This window comes from Lonchura striata, chromosome 18 (genome assembly GCF_050655825.1).
Source record: "Lonchura striata isolate lonStrDom1 chromosome 18, ASM5065582v1, whole genome shotgun sequence".
In the NCBI taxonomy this organism is placed as follows: domain Eukaryota; kingdom Metazoa; phylum Chordata; class Aves; order Passeriformes; family Estrildidae; genus Lonchura; species Lonchura striata.
In genome coordinates, this window is record NC_140720.1 from 12,823,539 (window position 1) to 12,844,519 (window position 20,981).

The 20,981-nt window shown below is 50.8% G+C and overlaps 2 protein-coding genes across 2 annotated transcripts; both read right to left on the reverse strand.

Moving 5' to 3' along the window:
• Window positions 1-3,909, reverse strand: LOC110474901 (ADP-ribosylhydrolase ARH1). The gene is made up of 7 exons (XM_021538694.3): window positions 3,571-3,909; window positions 3,280-3,503; window positions 2,004-2,102; window positions 1,828-1,933; window positions 1,137-1,216; window positions 883-1,066; window positions 1-397 (listed from the first exon to the last, which is right to left on the reverse strand). The coding sequence occupies exons 1-7, from the start codon at window positions 3,579-3,581 to the stop codon at window positions 25-27; spliced, it is 1,077 nt and encodes a 358-aa protein (XP_021394369.1). The 5' UTR covers window positions 3,582-3,909; the 3' UTR covers window positions 1-24.
• Window positions 3,910-7,328: 3,419 nt separating this feature from the next.
• Window positions 7,329-10,889, reverse strand: LOC146765836 (ubiquitin carboxyl-terminal hydrolase 42-like). The gene is made up of 8 exons (XM_085556465.1): window positions 10,748-10,889; window positions 10,188-10,298; window positions 9,563-9,633; window positions 8,953-9,035; window positions 8,609-8,720; window positions 8,210-8,350; window positions 7,557-7,657; window positions 7,329-7,341 (listed from the first exon to the last, which is right to left on the reverse strand). Exons 1-8 carry the CDS (start codon window positions 10,887-10,889, stop codon window positions 7,329-7,331), a joined length of 774 nt encoding a protein of 257 aa, XP_085412591.1.
• Window positions 10,890-20,981: the final 10,092 nt, after the last annotated feature.

Consider the following 20,981-nt stretch of genomic DNA (forward strand, 5'->3'; position numbering starts at 1 on the left):
CCCTGTTTATTTCAGTTTATTATCTCAGCGTGCCCCCCAGGCCAGGGCGTGGAGCCTCCGGGCAGCATCGCGGAGCCGCCCGCGGTACTCGAGGCGGCGGTGCAGCCCCGGGGGCACGGCGGCCAGCGCGCCCCGCAGCCCCCAGCAGCCGGCGGCGATGGTGCCCGTGGAATCGCTGTCCCCGCCGTGCAGCACCGCCCGGGCACACAGCTCCTCCCAGCTCCCGCCGGCCGCCAGCAGCGCCTCCAGGGCCACCATGGGGGCGTCGTGGCCGCTGCGCCCCGGCCACCCGTCCAACGCCCAGCCGAGGTACTCGGTGTCCCGCTCCGCTGCGGATGCGAGGGATGGCACCCGCGGCGGGCCGCCGCCTTCCAGGAGCCCACGCGAGGCCAGGTACCTGCGGACACAGGGGGACGTGGAGGTCGCTGGGGACACCGGTGTCACCACGCAATGGGGTGAGCAGTGAACTGGGGGTCACTGGGCTGCGGCTCCCCAGCACCCCTGTGACCCCAGAGAGCTGTGGGGACACTGGGGACAGTCAGAAAAAACTGGGGGTAGCAAGGCACTGGATGCCATGGGCATTCAGTAACACCAAGAAAGCTCAATGCCCCAGGAACCCAGGGACACAAAGGTCACTGTCCCTGAGGATGACATCTCTGGCAGGGACACGAGGGACACGATGGGCACTGCCAGCCCTGTGAACAGACTGGGCATCAGGGTCAGCAGTGGCACCAGTGACACCACTGCAGTGCCCTGCCAGGACCGTCAGACAGCCTGGATGGCACCAGTGGCACTAATGGACCCCTGAGCCCTTTGCAGTATCCTCCCAGCCCCTCCTTGTGCTCCCAGAGTCCCCCCAGAACCCTCACAGTGCCCCCTCACCGGTGCCACGCCTCCCCAAAGAATGGCCAGGCAGCAGCATTGTCCTCCACGGCCACGCCGGTGCCCTCCACGTAGTCCCATGCCAGGGGCAGGACCCGCAGCAGCTCAGCCCCCCAGCGTTCTGGGGGTTCGCCCCGAGCCCCCAGTGCCCCAAAGAGGGCCACTGCCAGTGCTCCAAGGTATCCTGTGGGGACAGGGGCTTCAGGGGTGTTCTGCTGTTCCCTCCAGCCCTCCCCTGCCCGTCTGGCACTCACCGGTGGGGTGGTGGTGGGTCATGCGCCCGCTCTCGATGCTCACCCGGATCAGAGTTGGCAGCTCTGAGGCGTGTGGGTACCTGCGCTGGCATCAGACCAGTCCCCACTCCCCTGCTCCTGTATTTCCAGTCTTGTCCCCATTCCCATACCACCACCTTTGTCCCTGCTCTCCTTGTCCCTGCTGTGCCCATTCTCCCAGCCCCATCACTTCCACATCCCACTCTTAGCTGCTCTGTGACCTGTGTCCCTCTTTGTCCTTCTTCCCTATTGCTGCCCCCATGTTTTCGGTCCAGCACCACATGTCCCCAAGTCCTGGGGACCGGTGTCCCTCTTCCCTATTGCTGTCACCATGTTCTCTGCCCCCAGCCTCCCAGCTCCAGCACCACATGTCCCCAGGCTCTGGACCTTGTCCCCTCCAGCTCTACCAACTCCATGTCCCCACTCCACTCTGTGTCCCCATTCCTCTCCCTCTGACATCCTCATGTCCCTCTTACCCTACTCCATCCCTTCACCTCCCCTCCAGCTCTGACACTCCCATTTCCCCAGCTCACACATCCTCATGTCCCCACTCCCCCAGCTCTTATCCCCATCCCATGTCACTCCCCCTCATTCTAACATCCCCGTCCCCATTCCCCCAGCTCTGATACCCACACCCATGTCCCCAGGTGTCCCCAGGTGTCCCCGTGCCCACCTGAGGCCGATGGCCAGGCTGCGCATGGCAGCCCCGCAGCCGGTGCCGCGGGGGTTGAAGGGGATGCGATAACCCTCGGGCTCCCCCGGCCGCAGCTGGGAGGTGCCTGGGGGGACACGGGGGCGTGAGGCTCCCTGAGCCCCCTGCCTCTCCCCAGTTGCTCGGGCCCTGCTCACCTAGGATGCTGCTGGGTCCGGGCTTGCGTCCCTCCATGTCCCCCATGGCGGCCACATAGCGGCGAGCCAGCTCCTGCAGGAGGGGCTCTCCCTCCAGGCCTGTGCAGGGTGTGAAGAACACACCCAGGTTACCCAGGCTGGCAGGGAGAGGCCCCATGAACCCCCCAAAACTGAAAGGGGAGAAGAAGACCCCCATTGCACCACCCCCAAAAATGTGGGGAAAGGGCACACTGCCCCACAGACCCCCCAAAACTGCAGGATAAGTTTACTGGATAATACTTGGTCTATTCGAGCTAGGTCTCATAAGCTCTCATAGACAAGTATTATACCCTTGATAGCTCAGCTACCCCAGGTGGCATAAAAGTAGTATGATGGCCCTTGTGACAGTGTTGGAAACAAAAAAGTTTCAATAAAAGGCAAAATAAAAAAGCTCTTTACAGAGAAAAACTGAGCCAGGGCAAGAGGTTCTTGCTGCTGCTAAAACACTTCACAAAAGCTATTTCTTTATTTTGTTCTCTTCTTTTCTAGTGAATTGCTTAGGCAGGACTTTTTGGCTCATGTCCAATTAGCTATCCTTAAGTTTGAGGTGAAGTCCCCAAGGTCCTGTGAGATGTCTTTTAACCAAATTGACGAGAGAGACTTTTGGGCTTTTCTCCTTTTTAAGGAGACAAAGGGTAACTTGTCTGCTCCGTCAACAGGGGCCACATTCCTACAAGTGGAGAAATGGGGACTCTTCCTGAGCACTGCAAGCTGAGTGGAAAGGGGTACCCTGCCATGTTCCCAAAGTGGGAGGGGAGTGTCCCTGTCTCCAGCACCCAGTATGGGAGAAAAGGGCACATAAATGAGGGAAACCACACAGACATAGACATACTTACAGTCCCCATGCACATAGACACACTCACAATCCCCACACCACCCACACCTAGAGGAAACAAGGATGCACATCCCCTGAAGCCTCCCTGGAAACTGCCAAAAGGTGGGGAGAGTGGAATAAAGATGCCCCAAAGCTCCCTGCAGAGCTGGACAATCCCAGCAATCCTCCAGCTTGACTCAGGGATGTCACTGGGACCTCCCCAACATATCCTGGGGCTATAAGGGGACACCCAGCCACACCCCCAGACACCAACCACGCAACCCAAGGAACACAACAGGGACCCCCCACCCCTTAGGGAACATTCAGTGACACCCCCCTCCAATGCCAGCCCGGGGTACAACGGGGACCCCAACCCCAGGGACCCCTCCCTTGTGTCGGTGGGGCGTCACTGAGTCCCCGCACCTGTGGCCAGCCCCTCGGCGGTGGCGAGGTGCAGGACGGTGTCATCGCTGACGGGCCACTCGGGGGGCTCCAGGCTGATGGCTGCCAGCCCCCCCAGCTCGGCCAGCTCGCCGTGGATCTGGGGGCCCGAGGTGCAGTATTCCCAGCGGGCTCCCCGGTAGCCCAGCGCGTCCCCCACCCCGCTCAGCACCATGGCTGCCTCGTAGGTCTCCACCGAGGGCACCCTGGGGGGACAGAGGGTTCAGGGGGTGCCAGTGGCGGGGGAAGCCCCAGGGGTCCCGCTGCACTCACGTCTCCTCCATGGTGCAGCAGCTGGGAACGCCTGTCAGGCTCAGGGCATGCGGCCAGTGCTGGCCAGGGGCCCTTAAGGGGACCAGAACACTCCGGGGATGTGGGGTACAGGGCTGCTGCCCCACAGCCAGGGGGAGAAAGCAGCAAGGGACTCCAGGGCCATCCTGGGTGGGGGAGGCAGAGGGAAAGAGAGGCTCCAGGGGCCCCAAATCTTTTCAGGGACAAAGCTTTAAACTGTGGCAACAAAGCGCAAAACCAAACTTCAAGGTTCAAACTGTTTTCAAAGGTTGATTTTTAGAGCCCCAAGCCCCCTATTTAAGAACGAAACCTTCTTTTGGAGGGTTCAAAACCCTCTTTTACCACTGAAGTTTCCACTGGAGTGCCTGAAGCCCTCTAGTCAGCACCAAAGCTTCGCTTCTTGGGGCCAGAGAGGATCACCTCCATTGCAGGGTCCACATGGTCATTTGTGGCATCTCACCTATTAATTTTTTTCATGCCTAAAGCCTCCAGTTTAGGCCCAAAATCCTAATTTTTGGCTCCCAACCTCTCTTATATTAGCTGTTGCTTTTTTTAGGGCACAGAGTTTCATCTTTCGGATCCAAACCCTCATTTATTGGACAGAAATCCTGCCTAGGCTACAAATCCAAATTTCGATGGTCCGAAACTTTGTTTCCTTCCTAGGGTCTTAGTTCTGGCTTCCTAATCAGCTCCTTTTAGGCTACAAAGTCTCATTTTTCGTGTCCAAAGAATGTTTCAGTTCACAACTTCTCTTTGTTGTGAGTTCCAAGCAAGGCTTTTCCTCTCCAAAATGTTCTTTTCAGGCAATTTGGCTCTTTTCCCAGTTAAAAAAACCCAACCAAACAAACAAAAAAAACCCACCAACAACCAAACCTCTGTTCTTTCTTGCTTGATCACACCCTACAGAAATTAAAGTGCCACCTCAGGGTTTGCTTCTGAAGGCAAGTTTATGTCTGAATCATAACTCCAGGTTGATGATCATGAAATAATTGAATTCTCACTAATTGGTGAAACCAGGAGAGGCACCAACAAACCTTCCACACTGGGCTTCTGGAGGGCAGACTTTGACCTTTTCAAGAAGCTGATTTGGAAAGTTCCTTGGGAAGCAGCCCTTAAAAACAAAGGGATCCAGGAAGGATGGATGTACTTCAGCAAAGGAATCCTGAAGGCACAGCAGCAGGCTGTTCTGTGTGCTGGGAGATGAGCTGCTGGGGATCATAACCAGCCTGGATGAGCAGGGAACTTCTGAAGGGACTCCTGTTCTTCGTGTCCAAGCCTCACCGTGGGCGAGTGAGCAGCTGGCAGAGCTGTGCAGGTTGCTGCAGTGTTTCTCTGAGTGTTTCTTATTAGAGACTCGGAGGAGAGTCAGGGTGGTCTGCTGCTGCTCTTTGTGCAAGCTGCTCCCTACTAGAGACACTTTTGGTACTTCCTGCACTCCTCTTTTTCCTCTCTGGCATTGCAGGAGTCCGATCACCTGCTCCTCCCTCCTCCAGGCTGACACTCTGCCCTTGTCACTGCTGGAGTGGGGTGAGCCCCCTGACCCAAGCACCACTCCTGGTGTCCCCTGCCAGCTTGCTGAGCACCCTCTCTGCCCCAGCATCCAAAACAGGATCAGCCCCTGACCCTTGGGAGGTGCTGTTGGTTCCTGGCTCCATACTTGTGGTCCACCCTCAAGGCCTGGCTCTCCAGCCCTTTTCAGTCACTATTGGCACATCCAGCCCACGTCCCTTCCAGTGACTTAAACTTTATATTTAAAACAACAGATTGCTAGATGGGCACACGCAAGCACACAGCTCTCAAAATCTCATCACACAGACATCACACTGTGGGTATTTCCACCAGCTGCCTCAAAACCTACAAAGGAGGAAACACCCTGTAAATTATTCATATGATGTCACAACCCACTAGTCAGAGGCATGATGTTCACTGGAAATTGTCATCAGGCTCAACAAAGACACTGGATGATGTGTCATGGAATTCTTTATGTTTTATTGTTGTCATAACTCTGGCTACCAGCAAAATGATGCTGGCTAACAAACCCTTAAATTCTACATTAGCTGCCGTGAGTGGTGGCTGACAAGCTGTTAATTTTGTATAGTACATTTCAATAATTTCTCAACTCCCACCACAAGCTCCCCCAAAGTGCTGGCTAACAAGGCACAGCACACTTGCACGAGCTCCCACAACAAACTTCAGTCTGGAGCAAGGGATAGAATCATTGCCATGCTTTGCCCAGATGAAGCAAGGGAGGCGAGTAATAAAGACAGAAAAGGGAGAGAGGACAAAGCTTATCACCAGTCCATAGATTCCCTGTTGATTCTAGTGTGGATGGTCTGGAGCAGGGATTGCAAGACAAAAAAAAGCCAGAGAAAAAAAAGAAAAAGAGCCAGGGGGCCAATTGGCTTCTTTTTGTAGTTAATTTGGTGCCTACCGCTGACACAGACTAATTTTTTTGTGCTGTTTTCTTTGTGCATGCTCTTTTGGGCCTCTTCTGGGAAGTGAGTATGAGTGTCAAAGCAGAGCAGGAATTTTCCTCAGCAGTCTTCTCCGACAACCTTTCCTATTGTAATAATCAGAATGTTTGAGACAAAACATACTTAGATCTGGTCCTCCAAGGACCCAACAAGGGGTGTTAATTCTGGCTTTGGCTTTTCTGCCTGCTGGTTCCAAACAAGTGGGTTTTTGTTTGTTTCAGATGCTGGGCCGCTGCATCATCCAGGCTGTGTTTGTCTGACATGCATCTCTGGGATGCTCAGACCTCCACAGCATCAGGTAAGAGTTTGTGATCTCCACAGCCTGGCTCCAGAGACTGTAGTCCTGCCATGAGGATCTGCCCAGCTCTCTTTGTACTGTCAAGGTTTGCACCCAAGCCAGGCTTGGTGCAGGTACCTGCTGGCAGATCCTATCAGCGAGCCCTGGAGCTGTGGCATTCCTGGGAGCGTGGTCAAGGTCTAAATGACTGCTTCTCTTCCTCCTTCTTCCTGTTAAACTGCCATAGTTGGTGCTGTTGATGATCCAGCTGCAGAGATCATCGCCCCACGGTGGGGATCTGCTCCGGGCTCTCTCCCTGGCATGGTTCCTCTGACTGTGCATCTCCTTCATCCTGCCAGGCAGATCCTGTGGTGCTGAGGAACCTCTCTGCTGCTGGCTGGCCCCTCCCTCACCAAGCATGCCATGGGAATATGGTGGTGCTGGTGAGGAAGCCATCATTTCTCTTATTTTCAAATCCGAGCACCTGGAGGAAAAACAGAGTTATCTCTGCTTCAGGAATTCCTTGTAGATTCCTCTGGGATTTAGTGATTTTCTTGGAGCAACAGAGAAATTTAACCAAGGTCACCAGTGGGGAGTGTAATTAAAGTTTTCCCACCAGGTATGCCACTGTCAGAGAAAGTCCTCATCTTTTTACCCCCTATGGCCTCCACTTCACATAATCCTAGAATTTGGATGAAAGAAATCTCATTCCAACCCCCATGCCATGGGCAGGGATACCTTTCACTATCCCAGGTTGCTCCAAGCCCTGTCCAACCTGGCCTTGGACACTTCCAGGGATCCAGGGGCAGCCACAGCTTCTCTGGACATCCTGTGCCAGGGCCTCACCAGCCTCACAGGGAACAATTTCTGCCCAGTATCTAAACTAAATCTTCCCTCTTTCACTTGAAAATAATTTCCCCTTCCTCCATCACTACACTCCCTGACAAGGAGGCTCTCCCCATCTTTCCAAGGGGATCCCTTTAAGTCCTCTACACAAGCCAGCTTCAGAGAGCAGACAAGAGGCAGTTTACACAGGGCAGCACCCTAAAGCCTGGCAGGGAAAGAGGAGGACTGGAGTGGGATATTTCAGAAGTGGTAGCATTGGAGAGTGCAGGAAGAAATTGTCTCCTATGGCAGAAACACTCCGGAGGATGAGAAGACAAACAGCTAATTCAGGATAAGGAAACATTTTCTTACCACACAATCCTGGTTCTCACCTGGCATAAAACAGCAAGTAGGCTTGCTGCCCTAGAACTGTGTGGATGTCACAACTATCCACAGACTCATCGTCCATCTTGTACCACAGCCCATCGCTGGCCTGCAAAGAAAGGCACCCAGTTCTGGAGAGGAACTGCAGGGTTTCTTCATGCCTCCGTTGGGTCAGAAATGACACAGATAAATGTGTGACATACATGCATTTTCAGAAGGCTAACAACAATTTTATGAGGAACCCTTTCCTTTTTATACTCGACTTCACTACTGGTGGACCCAATTGGTCCTTTCATCAAAACACTGCCACCATTGGCTAATTAAGAAACCACCCTTTGGTGAACAACCTTATGAGGAAAACAGCTGATTACAAACAACACCTGTGGATTGTTTCCATTTTGTATCATGATTTCTCTCCAGCTCCCAAAGGCTCCCAGACCAACCCATGGGAAAGCTTTTTCTCTCTGACCAGACTGTCACATCCACATCTCCACAACACCAAAGGCAGAAAACTGCCAAACCAGGAGTACACAAAAACAAATCCAATCAAGCCCCAAAGGAGACCTTCTCCCCCAAAACCTTGGCTGCCAGTAACACTGCTGGGAAAGTTTGTCTTTCCCAGCACACATTTCCCCCTGTCAGGAGGGAAGTTGCTCTTTACCTTTGCATAGCACAAGAAGTGTCCTTCGAAACAGGTGTCCCCACTGTGAACCACGATGGCATACAGGGAGCAGAGGAGGGGTCCTCCAGCTGTGTCAGACATGTATGGCCGAAGATCCAAGTACTCAGGATACTCCACAAACTACAAAGACACCAGAAGGGCTCAGGAAGGATCCTAAGCTACCACATTAAATAGCATTCAGCACGTCATGCTTGGGTGGCAGGAAACTGCTCTGACAGAGATGCTTTGGCTGAAAACAGAGTCCTGCCTCGTCTTTTCATGGGAATTCTCCTCTCCCCAGAAGGGAATGCAAAAATCCCAATGTGAGCATCTTGTGACAGAGCTTTGGGGAATTGTCTGCTTTGGGAAGAGAAAGTTGCACTCCCCTTGCATGCACACCTTGTCGATCTTTGTGCCAGTCCGCTGGTCAGCCCTTTCCAGACACAGCGTGAGGACTCGGGGTGCACGGTGGACTGTGACCTTCTTGGAGGCAGCAGCTTTCTTCTTACACCTTGAAAGCAAGCACACAGCCAAGTGCTGAAATGCACCCTGTCTCCCCCCAGGAAGGCCGGGCAACCTTTCCCCCATCTCACACATCCTTATGCTATTTTAAAGTTATTCAGAGGCATGTTAAAAAAGTTGTGTCTTGTTATTGTGCATGAAACCTCCTGAGAAGATGAGTGCAGTGTCATGCAGCCCCTCACGCAGGATTGCTGTTATTATGTCGTGTGGAAACATCTTACTTGCTACATCTGAAGCACCTTTTCTGATCCAGCTGCTTGGGTGTCACACAGTCCTCCAGAATTGTGGTGAGGGACGAGGCTGCCTGGAGGAAAGAGAAAGGAGCTGCAGGAAAGGCTCTCACCCAAACACTTCCCAGGAGCTGGCAAGAAGCCTGAGGCAGCTGATGCTGAGGAGAGCCAGCATCACCCCAGAAGGAGGCAGAAGGAGGGTGTGATGCTGAACATCTCCCTCGTGTCCCAGGGGCTCCCAGAGTCACCAAGAGCTCTGTGTTGGCACCACGCAGTTCAACTACCAAAGGCATGCAGGGGCATCAGCAGTGAAAGCTGATCCTGGGAGCCAGGTGGGTATTGAGGGAGGGCAAATCAAGGAGCAGGAGAGTGTGTCAAGGCTGCAGAGGGGGTAATGATTGCTAGTCCAGCCCAAAGCCAGCAGCAGGGGCAGAGCAGTGCCATGGCCTCTGCAGGAGGACACTGAGGACTGTGATTTCCCCTTCCCACTCACCACCAAGCTCCCTTGTGCTCGCAGCATAGGTTTTTAAGACAAGTGCTTTTGTTCTGGAAAGCTACAGGGGCCTTGGGATGTCTTGAAGCTCAGTTGCAAACCTCTTACTTTGATATCCAAAGAGACGTCCAGGAAGGCCTTGTAGGAATCCACAACTGCTTGGCAGCTCAAGCACGTGACTGGAAGGAAAATCAAAATGCTGAGTGAAATTAATTGACTGTGCTGCTTTGTGCTGGTGGGCTCTCCCACACCAGCCATCACAGGACCAGATGCCTGTCAGAGGTGGACAGAAGGGCACAGACAAGTCAAGTAAAGTAGCATTTGTGCAAATGTACCTCTAGATTTCATGAAGCCCCGGAATATTTGATGGACAATGGTAGTTTCTTGTGAAGAGACGTCCAAGCTGGAAATAAATGGCAAGGCAGAGAGTTACCTCCTCCAAGGGTTTAGGATGTCAGACCTCCAAGGTCTGGATGTCAGTTCTCCTTGATGGAAGCACACCAAGGAGTCCAGTGGGTTTGGGAAGATTGAAACTTGCAATTTGCTTGTGCTTACTCGCAGCTCAGACAAGATCTGTGCATGGCATTGAGCGTGCAGCGTAAGAACTTGTAGGCATTTTCCTGCCTGCCATACTCAAAATCTTCTCCTATGACTAAGAAAGAATTTAGTAGCTCTCCCCTGGAAGAAGGAAAGACAAAGAAGAAAAGCTGCCAGAATACCTGAGACAACTTACATTTGAGGTCTCTGAGGACAGCTCCAGGCAGGATGGCACTGGCTGAGGAACTCAGGACCTTCCTGACGTGAGCTTCCATGGTGCACATCATGCAGAAGCCTTGCTGCTGGCCTGAAGAGGGGAGGGAGCAAGGAAGGGAGGGACGGAAGCTTCTCAGGGTGACAAAACATCTCGGTTTCTTGGGAAACCTAGTGGAGATCTTGAAGTTCTAAGAACAGTCTCCACTTCATTACTCCCAAACTGCCAGTGTCTCAACAAACCCAGGGCATTTGAGTGCACAGAAAATATACTTCAGAGGGAGGCTAAACTCCAGAAGTGTTCTGTGCAATAAGCCAAGAGGGTTCAACCTGCAGGGGTAGAAACCTGGGGCTAGAAAGAGGTGTTCTGCTGAAGGTGAGTGCACCTTGATAGGACAAGCATCTTTTAGCTGATGCTCAAAGAACATAAGCTCATGGGGCTGACAAAGAAGGGCTGCTGTTCTCCTAAACCTGATTCCAGGTTCTGGTAGTCCTTGGGATGTGGCCAAGAGATTTCCAAGGTGATGTTCCTAAAGCACTCACAATACAGGCTGTGCTTGTAAGAGAGCAGGTAGTTGGCCAGAGGGGCTGTGTATGTCAGGCACTGCAGGATAGCATTGATGTAGCAAGTATTGCCCAGGTTGAAGAGTCCTGCTCCAGGTCTCTGTCTTTGCTGCCAGTCCATGGAAATCTTCTCCAGGGGAAAAATCCTTTGTGGCAGAGCCATTCCCTCAGCAATGTCTGCAGGGAAACGACATTTGAAAAGAGATGAGACAATGTTGTTACTTAAAACCATATTCAAATGTTGAGTTGCCTACGGGAGCACCAAGGACAACAGCTCTAGTCACCAACTCAAACACTGGGGAAAGCCTAACACCCTGCTGACATCTACTGGTAGAGAAGCAGTTTTGGAAAACTGTCTGTTCCCCGGTGTACTCTGCCAAAAATCCGACAAAATTGGATTTCTGGGTCTCAGGCCACCTTCCTTTCCCTCTGTGAGTCTTCCCAGGACTCACAGGAGCTGTTCCACCTTGCAGCCATTACTCCTCTTGGAAACAGAAGGGAAATCTTCGGATGACGAAGCTCCAGAAAGATCTCCTCCAAAAAGATCAGCTCAGCACCAATCCCATCACTTGAAGGGAAAGGAAATAATTGTAGCTCAACAAAATTATTTAGAAACCCCAAACATGACCCACAAAGGACCTTCAGCTATCAAAACAATTTTGGTGCTGCTTGTAGCTGTTGTCAGGCATGAAGACTGCTTGGAAAAAGGCAGGCCCGCAGTGGAAGGAGCCAAGATATCCTGAAGGCCATCTCAGCCCGGCTGGCTTTCAGTGGCTCTCTCCTCAGGATGCCAACATTTGGGCAGGTGAGATCACAATTGCTGGACTAGTGGACCAGTGCCATATCTGTGCCTCTTTGTGACATGAGGCCACACGGGGCCATGTCCCTTTGAGGCCACAGAACTCCCTGGCTGTCACAGCCCAGGCACCTCTGCAAGTCCCTGGCCCGGGTGCTGTGGACAAAGGGCTCTGTCTGTCAGCAGAGCTCCTGCCTCTGCCAGGAGCTCCAGCAGCCAGAGGAGTCAAAAGCTGCTGAGGGCTGCACATGAGTCTGGTCACAGTTTAGGTTGTCACACTTGGACTGCTGGGGGTTTCTGTTCCACTCTTCCCAGCTTCCTCCAGGCTTTTAAGCCCTTTAAGATCCCTTTTAAGGAGGAAAATCCTTCAGCTGTGGCAGTGAAGCATCCTTTGAGGGCACAAAACCTAACTTCAGGGCCCTCATTTTCATTTCCAAAGGCCCATTTTTAGTTCTCACGGAGCCACTTTGAAGACCCAAAGTCCCTTTGAGAGGGTCCAAAACCCTCTTTTACAGCCCAAAGCTTCCACCAGGATGCCTAAAGCCCTTTTGTCAGCATCAAAGCTGAGTAGACATTGACATTGCTTCTTGAGTCCAGAAGGGAACCAGTAGCTTCAACTTAAGTTTGTAGAGTGAAAAAATTTCTTGGCACACATTAATTCCTGTTGTCCTTTGGGTGTGATGTAAATAAGACTTTGTACGTGGAAGGGGAAGGTCAGTGGAAACTTTCAGTCCTGACACAGCTGATTTGAGAGCAGGGACGTTTGCAGCTTGGCTCTGAGTTTGGGGTAATTTTGAGCTGGGCTTGGAGTGTTTCCTTATTTTGCAAGTCTTTTTTCTGGGTTTTCTGGGCTTTTCCCAGCCCCATTTGTGTGGGAGCAGTCCCTTGTGGATCCTGCTTCTTGCAGACTGGAAGAACGTGATCCTGCACAGGGCTGGGAAGGAAGATAAACCATCTCCTTGTTGGTTCTGCAATTTATAGGCTGCAAAACAAAATTGAATTCCAGCACTGCCTCTTTCTCCTAGAACATTTCGTGCGGGACCAGCTGTTGAACGTTCTTATTTTTGTGAGACTGAAAACGCCTGAAGGTGCACGGAGCTGTGCCGGGACAGAAAAGCGCTTGGGATTTTTCCTGGGCACTGTCAGGGCTCAGCACAACAACCACACGATAGCGCTGCCGACTCGTGAAAGGAGGAAAGGCACCGAGAACAGCTGGGAAACAGCCCGGGGACAGAGCTGGAAGTGTCCCTGCTCTCAAATAACCTTTGTCAGGACAGCAAGTTTTCACTGACCTTCCCCTTCTAAATGCTCTTATTTACAACACGCCCAAAGGGTGTGACACAGCATGGATTCCTTGACTCCAACAAGTCTTTTCACTTGAAAACATTTGGCAAAAACAGAGTTCACAAAAGTGCCAGCACGGAGAGCTCTTGCTGCCTCCAGCTTCAGCTGCACCCATCAAACCACCCTGGTGTGTTCACTTTCCTTCTCAGCACTGTGTCCTGTCGTAATCCTTCAGTCTGACACAGTCAGGATCCAAAGAGAACGGCACCAGGCACTGCTCACACACTAAAGGTACCAGGACTAAAAGCTCAACAGCCTGGAGTTTGCATTCCCACCATAACACTTCAACACTCTAGCCCATAGGGCTCCCTGCTAGGAAAAGCAATTAAATTCACCAAGGACCACCCAATGCGTGGGATCCAAACTGGTTTCTTTGCTGAAGAGAGGAACTGTAGAAGGAATGGGATTCCCTCCTCCAAAATAGAAAACATCTGGGGATTGAGCCCATAAAAAGGTGGCAGAACGCTGTTACTGGGCTTTAGCTGCCCTGGTAGGGAGGCAGGGACAGTGAGGGGAGCAGGGGAAGAAAGGGCCAGGGAAGTCGAGGCAGGGAATGGGTGCACGAGGGATGGGCAGGCAAGGCAAGAACACAGAGGGCTCAGAAAGGCAAGGCAAAGAGGAGGAAGGCAAGGGAAGAAAGGAGCAGGCAGGTGAAGGCAGGGGATGTGTCTGAAAGGCAGCAGAAAGGAAGGGAATGGGTAGGCAGGGCAGGGGAGACAGGAGGGGGCTTTACAAGGCAAGGCCATGAGAGATAGGAAAGGAGAGAGGCAGGCAGAGCAAGGCAGGATGAGGGAGGAAAGAAGTTGGCAGGTAAAGGTGAGGGCACCCATACAAAGCCAGATGTGTAGGCAAGGCAAGACAAAAAAAAGAGGTGGAAAAGAATGGCAAGGAAAAACAAGGCTTGGTAGGAATGGCAAGGCAAGGCAATAGAGTGACAGGCAAGAGAAAGCCCAGAGAGAGGTTTTAGAAAAAGCAGGGCAGAGGAAGGCCAGCCCAGTGATGGATAGGCAAAGTAAATCAATGGCAGGGTAGTAAAAGCAAGGCAAGGACAGGGAAGAAAGAGGTAGGAAAGTCATGGTCTCTGAAAAATGAAATTTCTTTTACACAAGAAAGAAATCCTGTAACCCTGGTGTGCAGATGGGAGTGGCCCAGGAGAGGTGACAGCCAGCCCAGTCTGTCTCTGCTAGCTGCTTTTTTCTGGGAGAAATCCTTGGATGTGCTGAGATTTGGAGGTGCAATGGAAATTTCAGCCATGGGCTTCTGGGTGAGAGGGGCAGGAAGAAAAGCAGGAAGCCCCAGTGTGCACTGGGAGGAGGCCCACAAGGGGACAAGGCCAGCCAGACTCATCTGTCCCAGCACTGAGCACTCCTTGCATGTACTGAATTTGGAGATGGAATCCCAACTTCAGCCAAGAGCTTCTGGATGAGAGTGGCAGTTCTCTGCCATAGGACAGAAATCCCATGGCCCTGGTGTTCCAGGTGTAGATGAGAGACATCTCAGGGGAGGTCCAGGCCAGCTAAACCCATCTGTCCTGGCCGATTTTGTCTGGGAGCAGTCCTTGGAGGTATTGAATTTTGGAGGAGCAATAAAAATTTTGGCCATGGGCTCCTGGATGAGAGTGAGAGTTGCTCTGCACAGGAAGGAAAGAACACAGCCCCAGGGTTTCACGTGCAGAGGAGAGGCAAGCCATGGGAGGTTAGGGTTACGTTTGTGCAGGGATTAGGGTTATGGTTAGGGTTAAATGAGGGTTAGGATTAGGTTTATAGAAGGGCTAAGGTTTGGGATTGGGTTAGGGGTGTGTTTTGGTTTCAGATTGTTTATGTAGTGGTTTGGTTTAGGGTTGTTTAAGGATTATTTTTAAGGATTATTATTGGTTAGCGTTGGGGTTAATGGTTTTTTACATTCTGAGTTAAGGTTAGGGTTAATTTTAGGATTTGGGATTGGTTTAGGTCTGGGTTTAGTGTTAGGCTCTTGTAATGAATCAGGATAGTGTTGGTGTTAGTTCAGGGTGATTTTTTGGTAATGGTTAGATTTATGTTTTTGCAAGGTTTAAGGTTTGGGTCTTTTTTTTGTTTTAGGATATGGGTTATGGTTCATTTGGGGGTTATTGAAGGTTTTGGGCTAGGATTATGTTAGGTTTATGGGTGTGATTAGCTTTAGGGCAAATTTAGGCTGAGGCCTCAGGTTACCATGAGTGTTGTTATTATGTTTAGAGTTAGATTAATATTTAGGGTAAAGTTTAGTGTCAAGCTTAGTTTTATGCTCTTAGTTCTGGAGAGTTGAGGTATTATGTCTGGAAAACAAAAAGTAAACTTCCAAACTGTAAAAAATCACCTTGGGTGGGAAGAATAGGAAGAGCTGGGTAGGTGAGCCAGCTCATTAACGAACTGGTTAATTAACTCATTAGCTTCAGGGGAGTCTGGGACTGCCATTTGCAGAAATAAAGGCTCACTTGGAACAAATGCCCGTGGCACGCTGGTGGCTGGAGCCGGGCGTGTGCTGGTGGCACCCAGCAGCAGCTGCTGAGTGGGGTTTCAGTCAGCTGAAACCCGGGCAGGGGACACCTCTGCAGGGCTGACATCCCACCCAGGACCTCTCCGGCTTCCTGCAGCCTCTCCCACCCTCGGGGGCAGCACTTGAGTCAGAGCTCCCAAATTTGGATGAAAACATGGGGCAGACAAGCTCTCGTGCTGGCCAGGGCTTCTTCCTCACTGCAGGATTGATCTTCAGCCACCCTCTGCTGCTCCTTTGGGTTTTTTCCCATGGCCTGAAGCGTTTTTGGGTAACGTGGGGCTGGGGCTGATGGAGCTCAGCACCTCATCAGCAAGTGCTGAATGGCTGCAGAGCATCCTGGGGCAGGCAGGGAGTGAGGAGGGCTCAGGCTGCAGCGTGAAGAGCAGGAGCTGTGCAGCCTCCTGCCTTCCCCTCAGCAAATATTTATGCTTTAAGCTTTCTCACTTAAAGGCCTAATTGGAGTCTAGGTGAGCTGGCACACTAGAAGAGAGCCTAATAGAGACATTGCAGTGCTATTAGCACAGATGGTTGTCATATGTATGCAAATGAGGAGCAAATTGAATTTGGTGTCCCCTCTCACCAGCTGTCCTATCAGCACTGGCTCCTGCAGCAGCACGAGGCACTGGCGCTGCTCTGCTAATCTGTCATCGCAGATTAATTACAACTAACACATTAATCTTCATTTGTTTCCCCATACAAAGGAAGTATCCTGTTCTTTCAAGTCCACTCTGATGGGATGGGGTGCTCCAACCTGGGAAAAGAAGAAAGAAAGGGAAGGAGGGCCTAGCAGCCTCATTAGTGCCAGCCCCGGGGGCTGGGGCTGCTGGAGCCTTAGTGGGGCTTTCGTTCTCCTTCTGGCAAACCAGACCCCACTGGGGGCACTGGGGGGCTCAGCCACCTGCCTGGAGCTCCTGGGACCTCCACTTTGCTCCGTGAGCTTTCCTGGGGCACGTTGCTCTGCTGGGCTTTGTCCTAAAGTGACAGTGTCACTCCTTCCCCAGGCTGGCAGCATCCAGGGGGTGTCTGGTGTTAGCACAGACGTTTGGTGCTTCCCAGAAAAGCAGCTGTGATGGAGGTGCTGGGCCAAGGAGGCCCTTCAGGATGCTGAAAGCCTTCAGGCAGTGGCACTTTTACTGCTGCCTTGGGTGGGAAGAGAGCGGCTTGCTTCAGTCTCACCACTAATTTTGACATTTTGATGAAAAGCAAAATAATTCTTTCTGTTTCTTGGGGTTTTTTTCCCCCCAAGTAAAAATACTGCAGCTGAGACATTACAGGCTTCTGGAGTTAGCACCCACTATGTTTTTGAGTAGGAGTCTAGTCTCTAATGGTTTTTTTTTACCCCAATTTTCTGCTACTTATTGGAGTAACCTGTAGTTCTGTTCAGTTCTCCATTAGCTTAGTGTTTGGATTGCTGTCTGCTCCACGTGTGGTCTCTAATGCTGTGATCTGAAGTGTTCTGATGACAAATGTTAACCATGTCTGTTTAATCAGTCTGTAGAAGCCCAAATGCCGTGTATCCCATGGGATGGAGAGAAGCTAAAGGAGCCAAGGTGAACAACTTCCAGCCAGCTTGAGACAGCGGGAGCTCTCTTAGAGGCAGCAGCCAGCACTTCCAGCCATCCTGGAGGTGTTTTCTCATGTCCTTTTGATCCTAAACCTATTCCCCTTGCTGGGCTGCTCTGCCCCACCACTGTCCAGGATTCACCATTCCCTTTGAGGCCCTGACATCCATTTTGTGACCATTTTGGTTCATCTTGGCTGGAGCCCTGGCTGGGCTCTTGTTCTGCTCAACAAAGGCCATTGAGGCCTTTTAATAAATCCCTACTTTATTATTTAACCCTGTCCAGCCTTTGTTGTTTGTCAGCCTTCTCAAGGCATCCCATGCAAGCAGAAATCAAAGGGGCAGCAGAGATGCCCTTGAACAGCCAAAAAAGGATGTTTGCTTGCACAGAAATGTGCAAGCAGTCACATTTTCCTGCTCCATGAGAAGTGCTTTCTCTGACACAGCGAGTGTTTCCTCTGGTTGCGGTGTGGGAACTCAGCTACTCCTTCTGTGGAACAGGGTTTGAAGCTGTCTGAAGTTGGGAGTGTTTCTCTTAACTGCAGTCTTCATCCCCTTAATTCATGCTGGATGTGTGGGGGGAGTGCCTGGCACGAGGGCAGGATTTGGGGTGTCCCTGAGATTTGTATACTTTGGCTGAAGCTTGCTTGTGGGCAGAAAGGCTTTTGGGGCGAGAGGCTTAAAGGGGTCTTTGAGTAGTTGTGCTCAATACTCTGTAGGGGTTATGTCAAAGTGTCCCCTTTTTTGTCAAATATGTGTCTAGACAGCAAATTCGTAGTCGTGGCAGAAATGTTTCCCTCCTGGCCTCATAAAAACATACCATCACCTTGAAAACATCATGCTCCTGAAGAGAAATTTGCTGCTCTGGAGTTACAAGGAGCACTTGAGCATCCCTGCAAGTGGAAAAAAAACAGAGGAAAAATTAGTGTCTGGTTTTCCAGGGAGGTTTTGGGCAGCACGTGGGGCATCATCAGACTTAACCAGGGGCACGTCCTGGTTGTTCTTTACAATTGTTCTTATTTTATGCCAGTGTGCAAATGCTGTCCGCCCATCCAGAGCTCCAGGAAAATCAGATTTCTCCCTTTTACTCTGCTGCATCCTCATCCTAGCAGGAAGAGCCAGTTCACCCTCCTCACCTCTGCTTTGCATAGGCAAAGAAATGCAAAGCACACCCAGGAAGGCGACAGGGCGCTGGTGCCACCCCTGGCACAGGTGACAAGGTTCTGCAGCATCGGCAGCTCCCTGCCTTTGTCCCCGAGGATGGGCATCACGTTGTTGGCATTCCAGCCGCGAATCCCGGCCGATCTGTGGCGCTGGGAATTTACTGGGATGCAAACTCACAGTGAGGGTTGCCAGGACTGGTGCCCGAGCCCTGCCGTCTGGATAAACAAAACTCTGATTTCCCATCCGGCCCCACCTGTGCCCACTGCGTGCCTTGTAAATGAATGGTGTGGGGAGGGGAGGCAGCTGGAAATTCGAGGCTTTTCAGTGACCCCCACAAGGGTCTGGATGCTGCCCAAATCTCTGCTAATTGGCCCCGGGAGATCCCCATTTGCTGCACCCTCATCATTTTTTTTTCTGAGCCTGAGGTGGGGGAAAAATAAAAAATCCCTGGATGGAGTGGTGGAGGTAGCATTTTGTATTGACATTCAAATATTTGGGTTTGGGTAGCAGCAAGCACCTCCTGAACCTCCAGAGCCCACCTGGTGCTGGCACCTCCCAGTTTGCTCCAGCACAGACCAAAGGATGGGATTTGTCCCCAGGGCTGAGATTTGCCCGGTGCTTTCCAGGCAGGGCTGGAAATGGGGAGCAGGTGGGAGGAACTGTAGCTGGCCCAGGGTGTTTCTGACAGTGAGTAATAAAGAATTGAAGTTTGGAAGAGTGAGATTTGGGGTTTCGGTGCTGTTGCATGCCAATGAACTGCCAGCCCCAAGGTGGGAGAGGTGGCCTGGAAGTCTGGGCTTGCAGGAAGGGAAATCAGTCACTGCTGGGCAAGCTGAGCCCATCCCTCATTTGCCACAGGCTCTGCCAGCAGCCCTGAGACTGCAGCGTGACAGATGAGTGATGCCAGGGTTGACTCTCACAATTAAATAGGCAAATATCATGTATATATGTTAAATAAAGTTTTAAATATTTATAGTTCTGTTTTACTCCCCCTTGTGTTGTTGTCAAGGGCTGCCCTGGGTCTGGGAAATTGAGAGGGTTGCCTCATTACTGTGGCAATACCTGACCTCCAATCATGATTTAAAGAAGTGATCTCCACCACTGGACAGAGAAGGAGTCGATGACAGAACTTTGGGAGGGGCTAAAGGGTTAAAGAGTGGAACACCCATTGTGTGGATGAGCACATGGTGGGAAAATCCTCTGCTCCTGGTGCTGTAATACTTTCTCTATTCAGTCTTCTGTTGTATTTTTGATCAGGTTTTAATAAACCTTTTAAATTTTTCGAAGTGAGCATCATTTCTCACAGCAGGGAAAGGTTTTCCCTGGATTTAGCTCCCACTCCAGACTCTGGAGCCACCATCAGCCAGAACAGCAGATTTGAGCTGGTGGGTGTTGAAGGTCTCCTCTCCCTCCTGTGAATGGTTTGATTTGGGTCCCTGTGCCCTGACCCACCTCTCCTTCCTCTCCCTGGTGCCTGATGAGGTTATGGCTGACTTCTCCTGTAGGGTTTGTGTCACCAGGGTCCAATCTCTGCCCTGTTTATTTATTTTCTACCAATTTGTAGCTTATCTAAACCTCGCCAGCAAAAGTAATTCCCCTTATAGGAAATACTGGAGATGGGGTCTGTGCTGAGTTTTTATTTCATGGGACCACCCTCTTCCCAAGATTCATTCGGACTTTATCTTAATTTGTTTCCTGCAAGAAAATTTAAATATGTATTTTTAAGGGTTTTTTGTTTGTTTGTTTGGGTTTTTTTGTTTGGTTTTTTTTGGGGAGTGGGTCAGGAAAATTTTTTGTTTGTCTCAGTGTGCTGTATTTGATTCTTTCTCTTTCCTCCTTTTTAATTATTAAACATGAGTATCTTTTGAGACAGAGCTTGGTTTCCAAATGAAATGTCAAAAAGATTTCCTTGAAAACACCAAGGAAAATATGTTTTGGTATTTTCCATTTTGGCATATTCCCAAGGAATGTACCAATATTTCCATTTCGTATGTCTCATTCTTCTTCCCGTTTTTGTTGCCAAATAACCCAATTAATTGAATGTGAGTTTGCTATTAGTTTCATTCAATTGTAATTCAGTTCTTTAAAAAAAGAAATTATTTCTTTTGAAAACAGAGGAAAGGGGAGGAAACGATGCTTGTGGTGGAGCAGGATTTTGAGTATTGCCTTCTGACAGCACGTAACAGTTTATGGAAGGTGGAAACTGGAGTTGTAAATATAAAAAAAACCTTTTCATCTCTAACCAAGCAACAGTTTCTCTCAGGCAAATCACAGAGATCTTACCAAGACCCCAGGAAGTAGCTGGAAATGTTCCCACACCATAAATACACTTGACATCTGCCATTGAACAGTCTGTTGTGTGAAATGGAGCCAAATTTCATGAATTGTGTATCTCTTTTCTACTTTGCAATGTTCTATGTGCATTTGCTGCATTCTTCCAGGTTTTTAATACTTTTTTTTTTTTGGAATCTTTTCTCCAACTGATGCTCCAGTGACGTTGTCTCCAAGGAAAGGTGCTGCTGCCACACAGGCTGTGCTGGGGACTTTTGGATGCTGCCAAACATTGTGGTTTCTGCTACCTCCCAGAATGGCAAACAACTCCTCCAAAGCCTTGTGGCACCTCCTGTGCCCTGGATGGGAGGTTGGGGATGGGAAAATGGGGATGTGGCTCCTTCCTTCTCCAGGCAGATGTAAAAGGATGTCACAGAGCCTTCTCTCAGACTTCAAACTCGAGGTTTAGTGGCTTTTCAAGTGTCTGTTTTCTGGTTTGTTCTCTTTGTGCTCAGCACCTGGCATGTAGAAAATGTGCTTGGAAGGACAAATAAATCATTCTG

Bases quoted from the DNA above. Each gene is read 5' to 3' on its own strand.
- LOC110474901 (XM_021538694.3), bottom strand. The intron at 1,934-2,003 runs GTGAGCAGGGCC...GTGTCCCCCCAG, and splicing joins CGGACCCAGCAGCATCCTAG to GCACCTCCCAGCTGCGGCCG. The intron at 1,217-1,827 runs GTGGGCACGGGG...ATGCCAGCGCAG, and splicing joins AGCCTGGCCATCGGCCTCAG to GTACCCACACGCCTCAGAGC.
- LOC146765836 (XM_085556465.1), bottom strand. From the start codon at position 10,889: ATGGACTGGCAGCAAAGACAGAGACCTGGAGCAGGACTCTTCAACCTG. The intron at 9,036-9,562 runs GTAAGAGGTTTG...TCTTTCCTCCAG, and splicing joins ACGTCTCTTTGGATATCAAA to GCAGCCTCGTCCCTCACCAC. The intron at 7,658-8,209 runs GTAAAGAGCAAC...CTTTCTTTGCAG, and splicing joins ACTTCTTGTGCTATGCAAAG to GCCAGCGATGGGCTGTGGTA.